The sequence below is a fragment of the Neophocaena asiaeorientalis genome, unplaced genomic scaffold (assembly GCF_003031525.2).
Source record: "Neophocaena asiaeorientalis asiaeorientalis breed wild unplaced genomic scaffold, Neophocaena_asiaeorientalis_V1.1 scaffold91, whole genome shotgun sequence".
In the NCBI taxonomy this organism is placed as follows: domain Eukaryota; kingdom Metazoa; phylum Chordata; class Mammalia; order Artiodactyla; family Phocoenidae; genus Neophocaena; species Neophocaena asiaeorientalis.
In genome coordinates, this window is record NW_020173198.1 from 798,724 (window position 1) to 809,460 (window position 10,737).

The 10,737-nt window shown below is 48.1% G+C and overlaps 1 protein-coding gene across 1 annotated transcript in view; it reads right to left on the reverse strand.

The window, feature by feature from the left end:
• Window positions 1–1,192: 1,192 nt before the first annotated feature.
• Window positions 1,193–10,737, reverse strand: part of ITGAD (integrin subunit alpha D) — a 23,498-nt gene continuing 13,953 nt past the window's right edge. Inside the window, 16 exon segments of the mRNA XM_024744329.1 lie at window positions 1,193–1,306; window positions 1,769–1,800; window positions 1,803–1,878; window positions 2,142–2,243; window positions 2,366–2,479; window positions 2,673–2,750; window positions 2,858–2,965; window positions 3,125–3,203; window positions 5,807–5,890; window positions 5,999–6,078; window positions 6,191–6,304; window positions 8,159–8,285; window positions 8,521–8,579; window positions 9,598–9,632; window positions 9,635–9,728; window positions 9,990–10,143. Of these exon segments, the coding sequence (XP_024600097.1) occupies window positions 1,193–1,306; window positions 1,769–1,800; window positions 1,803–1,878; window positions 2,142–2,243; window positions 2,366–2,479; window positions 2,673–2,750; window positions 2,858–2,965; window positions 3,125–3,203; window positions 5,807–5,890; window positions 5,999–6,078; window positions 6,191–6,304; window positions 8,159–8,285; window positions 8,521–8,579; window positions 9,598–9,632; window positions 9,635–9,728; window positions 9,990–10,143 (1,450 nt within the window).

A 10,737-nucleotide genomic window follows, 5' to 3' on the forward strand; every position in this document is an offset into this window, starting at 1 on the left:
GGCCGCGGGCTCCATGGGGACCACGGGGCGGGGCGTCCATGGCTAGAGCTGGGCTTGTGCGCAAAGTGCAGTGGGCGCTCCACGTGCTCTTCCGGAGACCTTGACTTGGGAGGGACTCGAGGGAACAGTCTCGATGGACAGGTAGGAGATGGCCCCTCCCCTCTCACCTATTAATAATTAGGGCTCTAGGCTGTAAAGGGCTTTAACATACACTGACTTCTCACAGTAACTCTGGGAGCAAGGTCTACGTTTGGTTCCACCTTCTCCAGAAGAGGAATTTGAGATTCTCAGAGATTAAATGACTTAAATTCAGGCAGCTCGTCGGAGGCCCGGTGGAGACTCAGGGCTGCAGATCCTGAGGTACCACTCTTTTCCTGACACACATTCAGGGCCTCTGTGATTTCCCGCTGTCTAGAGACAATTGTGATTTCAAACACAGGATCTACAGCCCTCTGTGTAGATCTTCATGACCTAATTCTGGATTTGGAATATTTTGGTCATTCTCTATGACCATCTTTAATGGTTCTTCTGTATTAGTTGGGGGAAATTAGACGCTCCCTTTCTGGAAGCCTGGTTCTCCTAGTTTTGGGGGACCCCATTCAAGGGGGATGTTGGTTCAGACAAGGTCTGGACGTTTCATTCACCTCCTAGGACAGTCAATTCACTTGCCATTACCAAGGAGCCTGACGCCTAAGCTGAAACCCATGGCCAACACACACACACACACACACACACACACACACACACACACACACACACACAGAACTTATTTTGCCCTCCTCTCCTAAAACTACTCACGGCACCATTAAGAAAAGATGCTCACAGGCCCCAGTCACCTGAGAAAGAGAGAACATTTTCTGTACCCACAAGCAGCCCCTCCCCCGTTACTAGCACAGCATTCAGGTCCCTAGATTAGAGCTCTTTCATACAAGGAAATCGTGTTATAAACATCCTCATTTAATGTGACGGTTCTTATACCTATGAGAATTCATGCTGGCATCACGCCCGCTTCTGTAAAAAGTGGGTCATCACTGAAGAAGTCTGGTAGATATGTAAAAATATAAAAACCTTTCGATGCCTTGGGAAGATGGCTTAGCACCTGGCAAGTTGCTCAGGCCAGTCCAGATCTACACAGAAGTTATTCCCATGGAAGTCAGCCCATGGGGGTACAGCTAAATGGGAAAGTGGATTCTTAGGACAAAGGCTGATTGGGGGCCTCACAGCTGAGATAGTCCCCATTGAATGTGACAGTGTCTTCAAGGTTGTCACCCATCATTTCTTTGTGTTGACGTTTGAAGAAGCCACACTGTGAGGGGAAATAAATCAGAAAATCTGGATCAGAGGGCAGGGTAGGAAGTTGGGAGTAGGAAGAAGCTGAGACAGAAGAAGGAAGACAAACTGACTTGTATTTGTGTGCTAGAACACTTATGTGAACAACAGCTATCACGTACTGAGTGTCTTCTCTGTGCCCAGCTCAGTAGCCGTACACATCATCCATAGCAGAAAAGCAAAGATTCTGCATACCCTGGCCTCATGTTTGTCTCATTTCAGTCACTCTATGATGTAGGCATGATTTCATTTCGAAAATGATGAAAGAGCCTCAGAGAGGTTGAGCAACTTGCCTGACATTGTACAGCGAGTAAGAGCAAAAATGTGTACCCGGACCTGCCTGACTTCACTGTCTGAGTTCTTCCTGCTATACCCTCCTGTCTGTGGGAGGGCTGGGGTTGGGTGCTGGTGGTGTCAAGAGTGACATGAAAGCACTCACCTTGTACAGTGTAGCTGTGATGAGAGCCAGCACAGCAGTCCTCCCACAGAGCTGCTCACAATGAGGGGGATGGGGTTATAGACCTCATACTCTTCTAGCACCATCTCCACCTGATTTGGGGATCAGAAAGTATCAGGCCTCTTGCTCTTCCAGACTCCTCCCAGTTTCCCAATCTTTAACTCCCTCCCTTTCTTTATCCGTCTCTGCTCCAAGGGGTGAGATACAGAAGCACTCATGGGCTTAGGAACAGTTGCCTGCCTAGGGACCTCCATCCTTCCTCCCTCCAGGCTTGCAAGCCCCCCACCCATCATCACAGATTTAGCACCAGGAGCTCTCTGATCAGCCTGGTCACTGCCTACCACATGGTCACTACCTGGGCTCTCAAGAATGCCTTCTGTCCTTGAAGCTGGGAATACACGGATCTGTTGAAAATGATTTCAGCCACACTCACGACACATGTCTTCTTCTGCAAAGTCTACAAAAAAGAAGGGGAGGGCTGGGAACTAGCTCTGGGGAGGGCTTGGGGTTAGAGAAACATCCTGGCTTGAGGTGGGCACAGACACATCAGGCCCCACCTGAGTCTGGGAAGGGACACACCTGGCTGGCCCAACCGAAGCTGAGGTTGCCCTTCAGAATAAAGTCAAGTTCCTCCTGGATGCCAAAGGAGGGGATGTCACAGCAGAACCTCAGGCAGGCAGCAGTGGAGCAGTCCTGGGGACAGGAGAGGAATGAAACTGAGGAGGGTCTTCACTTAAGGAGGAACCACAAGAGAAAATGAAATCTATCACATTTGGGGTGGGGAATAGATGGACAATCACAGAACGTAAACATGGTGATACAGCTAGCAGTACATTTCCCTGGATCCCCCAGCTCCTAGCTCGTTCTGCAGTGGGATCCTTCTCACCAGCACGAGACTGCTTGGAATCTGGGTCTGGAAGTCAGGTTGCTGGGGAGTTTCCCTCTCTGACACACAGGGGAGACTCTAGGAAGTGAGGGGAATAGCCGTAGAAGGATCCACAGTCCACTCGTGAGAGGATATGAGGCACTGTGGGATCAGACCCTGGAGAGTGACAAAAGACAGACAGGCACCCATGAAGGGGCCACCATAGCCACATCCCACACAGCCACACCTTTCAGCAGGACTGGGACCCAGAAATGAATGCTGATGGCCAGATCTCTCTGACTCAGGTTACTCACCTGCAGAAAGTAGAGACAAAACATTACTGTGGTCCCTGGAGCATCCCAAATCCCCCGCCACCTCTCCTGGCTTCAGCCCTCGACTCCTCTCCATCCTTGCCCACCAGCTTCCTACGTTCACATGGGAGGGACAGACGTGGATAGTCCCTGGCCTCTCACACGATATCGATGCTCGGCCTCTTTTCTGCTCTTCTGGTCAGAAGCTGAAAAGTTGAAGTACTTGGTGGATTCTTCCTGCCTGGAGAGAGAGAGGGCTTGTTGGTGAAGAACACCCCTGGCACCATCCTCAGTTGCACGCCAGCCTGTGCTGAGGCCTCTGTTGGGCCCAGCAGATGACCCAGGGGAGCGATGATGGTCCCCCTGTGACTGTGCAGCCTCAGCTCCTCTCCTTCGTGGCCTTTTCCCCCATCCCCCAGAACTGCTAGCTTGTCCCTTGAGACCCCGGCCCTTTCCTCTCCCCATGACTTTGCTCAAGCTCTTTTTCTTCCTGCTTGAAATGTCCTTACCCACTCCCCTTCTGGAAATTTTCACTTCAAGGCCCAACTTGAACATGACCTCTCGTGATGTCTGAACATTTCCCATGGGAAAAAGGCGTTCCCATTGCTTTCTCTACTAGGTACACGGTTGGCCCCCCGTAATGCTTGCAGAGGCAGCTGCCAGAGCAAATAACCCTAAGGGGACTTGAGGGAACCAAGGCCTGGAGGTGGGGTGCAAGCCCTTCCATGATGGGAATGAAGAAAATAGATCCGGCTCTCCTGGGGCAGTTAAGTAATTGGGAGGAAAGATGGTGTGTGGACACAAGCCCACAGAGTGGACATAAATGCTCCAGGCTGCAGGTGGCTTTCTTTCCATCCATCCATCCATCCATGGCCTCCTTTAGTCAACATTCATCATCTGCTAGGCTGTGTGCTTGACTCTGGAGATTCAACATTTAACAAGCCATAATCCCTGCCTTCCCAGGGTTTAACAACTAAGGGCTCAGTGGAATCAGGCAGACAAGCAGAGGGACCTGCAGGTTTCACCAGCAACTAGTGTGCAGAAGCCAGGCCAGCCCTACAGAAACTCCATGGGCCCCGCAGTTTTCCCACAGATGTGACTGTCAGCTTGGTGATTAAGCACATAGGCCAGACCACCTGGGTTCACATCTCAGATCCACCGCTTCCTACCTGAGTAACTTAAGGCAAATTCCTTAACCTCTCTGGGCCAGTTTTTCCCTCTTGAAAACGGAGATGCTAACAATAATGCCTGTAACAGACTTGTGATGAGGTTTGTAGCAGTGCCATGAATGTTAAAATCTATTTTTCCACTTAGTATACTAGCCTTCCTCGCCGCTCCCCATCCTACCCCTTTCTCTCTCTGCTTCAGTTTTCCCACCTTAAAATCTTCCAGTTCTAAACCTCTTTTCAAATTTGAGTAAATCACTCAGCTTCTCCCATCCTTGGAGAGGCACGTAGTATATGGCCATGGGCACAGCTCTGGAGCCAAACCACCTGGGTTTGATTCCTGGTTCTGCCACTTACCAGCTGAACGACAGGGGTAAAAACCTCTGGATTTCCTTGTTGGCAAAAAGGTGTATAACAATAACTATATCAGGACCTCCCTGGTGGTGCAATGGTTAAGAATCTGCCTGCCAGTGCAGGGGACACAGGTTCGAGCCCTGGTCCAGGAGGATCCCACATGCCGCGGAGCAGTTAAGCCCGTGCACCACGACTACTGAGCCAGCGCTCTAGAGCCTGCGAGCCACCACTACTGAGCCCAGGAGCCACAACTACTGAGCCCACGTGCCACAGCTACTGAAGCCAGCGAGCCTGGGGCCTGTGCTCCGCAACATTAGAAGCCACCGCAAGGAGAAGCCCGCGCACTGCAACGAAGAGTAGACCCCGCTCGCCGCGACTAGAGGGAGCCCGTGCGCAGCAACGAAGACCCAACGCAGCCAAAAATAAATAAATAAATAAATTTACAATAGCTATATCACAGAGCTAATAGAGTGGTTAAATAAATGTAAATACATGTAAAGTACTTAAAACAAGGCCTGGCATATCGTAAGTATATATGACAGTGAGCTCTTATTGTAAATGTCAGTGTTTTCCCATGGATAGAAGGGGAAATTCACACATGGAATTTGGAAGGCAATGACACTGCCTGAACCCCCTCTCTAGTTCCCCTAAAAATTGGCACAGCAGCAGCAAACTCTGTCCCATGGCAATATTGTAAGCTTCTGATCAACTCTAAAGCCTCTGGAATTTAGCCAGGTGGGTGGGGCTCCTTGTCCTGCTCCCAGCCTGGCCCCTTCCCCAACCTTTAGAACCCAGAGCAGCAGCCCTACACTTGCCTTTCCTGTGGGCTGCTCAGCCCTGGGCTCTTAAAAACCGTCCCAACAGTTTCTCACATCTCTGCTGTCCTCTGAGTTTTGTGAAAACCTGACCTTCTCTTCACTCTGTGTGGTGACAGACCATATCCTGTTGGGCACAAGCTCCCCACTTCAGAGTGCTCAGAAAAGCCTCAGTCTTAATCTAGTAGCTTCAGTTCAGCGTATTCGTGTTTAGCACAAAGGCTGGAACTGGCTTCATGTTAAAGGAAACCTGCATCTTGGAGAGAGAGAAGAGGATACACAGTGGTGGCAAGGTATGTGTGTCCCACCAGCAGGTCAGTTCGTCAGAGAAGAACCAAGAATTGTGGGATATGGTGCTATGGTATAAATATATGGCTGGTCACAAGAATCGCCATGTGGGGAATCAGAGTGGCTAGCTTAGATACCCATCCTCAAAAGAGCAGGCTGGCCTGCAGTGGGAGGTACTAGGCTTGGAGGAAGGTCCAAAGGGAGGGCCAGGAATTAAGTACCTGCTGATCACTGTGTAGACAGCATATTTCACTGGGAGCTCCAGCTGGAAGGTAGTGTTGTTGGATGTAGGCTTATTATTTTCACTGGAGGGAGAGAGGGGTGACTGGTTGGGAAGGAATCCAGGAGAGGAGTTTCTGGCTGGGGCATGAAAAAGGAGAGCGAGGGACACACCATATGTGGCCGGGGCTCACCTGCTTGCATTGGCCCTCAAAAGCAACTTGTCTCCCAGGGTGACCTTGTAGGAGACATCAAATGTGACTATGAAGGTGCCCTGAGGGAGGAAGAAAGAAGGGTTGGGGATAGGGAAGGCCATGGTGGAGTGAGGGAAGGAAATGGGCCAGGACGAGGGAGAAGAGTGATGAGGATTGGGGGGAAGCTCTGACCTTAGTGCCCTCTTGGAAGATGGGGTGGTTGATGCTACAGCTGATGCTCCTCAGGCCCTCATTCCCAGTGGGCACTGCCTCACATGCCAGGCGCAGGGGATGCTGATGGGGTTGCTTCCAGAGGAGGAGAAAGAATTTTTAAAAATTTACCCACATGTATATATGGGCTTGATGTATAACAGTGGTGGCATTGCAAAGCAGTAGGGGAAATGACAAGTTTTCAGTAAATGGTCCTGGGAAAATTGGCCCATACAAAACAAACAAACAAGCAAATACTGGATCCCTACAAATCTCCATACATTAGAATAAATCCTGACTGGATTAAAGACTCAAATGTGAAAAGGCAAAATTAGAAATCTTTTAGAAGATAATATAAGGGAATGTCTTTATATATAACCTTGGAGTAGGGATATATTTCTTAAACATGAAACACACATAAAACACTAAATACAAAGGAAAATTTTGATGAAAATCAACCACAACGAAATTAAGACCATCTATTTATTAAAAGACACTATAAAGAGACTGAAAAGACAAGCAGTAGGAATGGAAAAGATATTTGAACACATATAACTGGAAGAGGACGAGTAACCAGAATATGCAAAGAGCTCTTACAACTCAATGAGAAAAAGATGGACAACTCAGTAGAAAAATAAGAAAAAGAGTTGGACAAGCACTTCCTAAAAGAAGAAATCCAAACAACCAAGAAGTCCAAATGAAAAGTTGCTCAACCTCATTAGAGAAATACAAATTAAAACTGCAAAGAAATATAGTTACTCACCAACCAGGTCAACAAAAATTTAAAAGTCTGACAATGCCAAGTGTCAGGGTAGATGTAAAGCCACAGGAATTCTCATACATTGCTGATGGAAGTGTAAATAGGCGAAAATGGTTTGGCTTTACTTATTAAAATTGAAGATACACATAGCCAATGATCCAACAATTCCACATGTGGTATATACTTTCCAAATATTATGTGTAGGGGCACCAGGATACATGTTCAAGAATAGTCATGGCCAAAATCAGAAACAACTCAAATGACCATCGATCATCGAATGGGTAAATAAATTGTGATTTAGTCATGCAAAGGGATTCTAAATAGTAGTGAAAATATTCCATAGCCACAAGCAACAACATGGATGAATTTCACAAGCATAACATTGAAGAAAAGAAGAAAGACACAAAAGAACATACAACATTGTTATCACTTATATTTGGAATCTAAAAAATGAAACAAACGAGTGAATATAACAAAACAGAAACAGACTCACAGATCTAGAGAATAAACTAGTGGTTACCAGTGGGGAGCGGAAGGGGGCAGCAGCAAGATACAGGTCGTGGTTTAAGAGGTACAAACTACTGTGTATAAAATAGATAAGATACAAGGATATATTATACAGCACAGGGAATATAGCCAATATTTTATAATAATTTTAAATGGAGTGTAATCTATAAAATATTGAATCACTATGTCGTACACCTGAAACTAATATAAGATTGTAAATCAACTATAATTTAAAACTTGCAGGAAAAAAGGAACATACAACATGTCTCCATTCATATAAAGTTCAAATATTGGCAAAACCCAACAGTATTATCTAGAGATGTATTTATGGGTGGTAAAACTATAAAGAAATACAAGGAACTGATCATTGCAAAGTCAGAATAGTGATTACCTTTGGGAAGAGTGTGAGGTTAGGATGAGGGAAGGCGCACATTGAAAGGGCTCCTGGAGGTGCTAGCAGTGCTTTACTTCTTGACCCGGATGTTAACTACATACACTTTTGCTTAATAGTTAGTCATTAAACTATACATATGCCTTATGCACTTGTGTGTGTGTGTGTGTGTGTGTGTGTGTGTTTATATTTCATTACAGAAGAAATTAAGAGGAACCTATTATAAACCAGAGCAGGAGAACGGTCCCAGCCACTAGAGCCCAAGGGAGCTGTTTATCTAGATTCTTAACACTCGTCGATAGGACAGCCCTGCTGGATAGTAGAAGCTGATCACAGTTCCACAGGAATCCTCACCCTCATTCCACACGGTCACTGTCACATTGAGCTCCAGGCAGCTCCCCACCACCAGGGTCTGCAGGCTGAACAAGGAAGGACAAGACTGGGACAGAGACTCAAGGAAGTAGATTGGAATTGAATCAGGGGCAGGGGCAGGGCTGTGGGAACGCATGAGCTACAGGCTGATAACTGTCCCATCAAAAGCATTTCTTTGTTAGAAGGAGAGCCAAAGGGAAACACAAGGACTTCTCATCCTATGAGGATGGGAGACCCAAAAGCTTGAGTGTCTGGCTATGAAAGGAGATAGAGCTCACTCACCCTGAGAAGCTGAGGCTGACACTCAGGTCCCCTTGCCCACAGTTCTTCTCAAAGGGGAGCTGCAGCAAAACAGTATATTCTCTTCCCATCCGTGTCTTAAGCCATCTCCAATCCCCTCATTAGGATCACTCATCGACGTTGAGTATTAGCACCCACCCTGCACCCAGCGCTGTGCTAAACACTGGCAAGTAGGGCAATGAGGGAGGGGCAGTTAGAATATAAAGGGAAGATAAGACAAGATCCTAGGCTTCGAGGAACAGAAAGCTTAGCTGAGGAGTCAAATCCAACACTCACTGGAACAACCATTCAGCAAACATTACAGATTGTCAATGATGGGACAGGTTCTGGGTCAGGAAAGGTGGGAACTACAGGTGAATGAGACACGGTTCTTGCACTCAAGGAACCTTCAATACCAAAGGAGCCACAGAAGTAGACACAGATTGCTATGAGTCCAGTCAAACATGATATTTGGCATGGTATCACCATGACACAACAGGAGGCCAGAGAAGAGGTGACAGACGCTGAGTGTAGTGTTCAAAAGAGAGGGAGATCAGACTGGGGCTTTGGGGACTAGAGGAGATCTTTGAGGTGGAGAGAAGGTGATGTTTTCCAAATAAGAAATATGGCATACAGGAAGGATGTAAAGATCAACGGCCAAACAATGTCTTAATCTGTTTATTATGTGCCCTTACTAGGAAAACTCTGAGCAGTTCTAGGTACCTATGATCCCTTGACAGTGCCTCCTCTGAAAGAATAAGGGAATTGTAAGGTGAAAATGGAAGGAAGGAAGGAAGGGAAGGAAGGGAAGGAAGGAAGAAAGACGACATGGACAAAGGCACAGAGATAGAAATGAGAAAAGTTGGGAAGGGTCTGCAGAATGAGAACCAGAGAGTTTATGTTGGAGTGAAGTGGATAACCAGCTGGGATGTGTGTAGGGATCCAAGCTGGGCGGGGCTGCGGTAACTGGGTGGAAGCATTTTAGATTTGAAGTGTTTGGTGGGAGCCACTGTTGGCTCTTAAGCACATGGAGACACAGTGAAAGTCAGCACATCCCTGGGACTTCATCGGAAGACTCACAGAAGCAGTGAAGCAGTCCTGTGAGCCCACAGCCGCACAGGGCGCAGGTTCTGAGATGAGGAGATGGGCTCCGCAACCAGGGAGAAGTTGAGTCGCAGGGTGATGGGGTTCCCCAAGTCCTCCGCACAGTCCTGAGGGAGAAGGGGCATTCAAGAACCCGTTCTCCTCCTCCTTACTTGCTACTACTCGGGCTTCTCCTCCACTGCATCCATGCCCCGCTGTCCAGAGAGCACCCCATCCACGCTGTGGAGCCAGGTTCCTCAGGCCCGACTTTCCCCTCTCCAGCTGCAGGCGCCCACCCTTCCCACCTCACTCAGCAGGGAGTGGAGATGCCAGAGGCTAGCCTTGGGCTCCTGCCTCCCTCTCCCTTTCCCAGAACCCAAAGTCCTCACTGGTAGAAGCAGCTTCATGGTGTCACAGTGCTCTCCCAACCCTAGGGTTTTTCTTCGAGTCAAAGTCCAGTTCTTGGTCTCATCAAAAATGGCACGAGAAATCAGACGACCTGGGTCCAATGCCAGATCGTACATGACAGAGCTTCGGACGTCACTTGAAGCAGAAGGGGGAATGGAAGACGGAAAATGAGAGAAGCGCAAATGTTCTGTTTTCATTTTTTCATGCAATAAAGACTTGCTGAGCGCTTTCTGTGGGCCATGAACTGTACCAGGTGCTGGGGATACATGTGGAGAAGGTGGAGAATTATGGTCCCTGCCCTCATAAGCTTACAGCCTAGAAACAGAGACCAGCACGTATGACATAACATCACAGCGAGATCCATGCAAGGGTGGGATCCTCAGTGGTACCCAGGAGGGCTTGTTAACTCAGACTGGGGGTCAGAGATGCTTTCCTGGATGGGCCTTGTCTGAGCTCCAACCTGGAGGATGAACAGGAGTCAGGTGAAAAGCAGGGAGAGGAAAATCCCAAACTCTGGGAATAGTGGCTAAGACCAGAAGGGAGAGGGAGGTTGGCACATTAATTTAAAAGGAGTTCCCTGGGGCTTCCCTGGTGGCGCAGTGGTTGAGAGTCTGCCTGCCGATGCAGGGAACACAGGTTCGTGCTCTGGTCCGGGAAGATCCCACATACCGCAGAGCAGCTGGGCCCGTGAGCCATGGCCGCTGAGCCTGCGCGTCCGGAGCCTGTGCT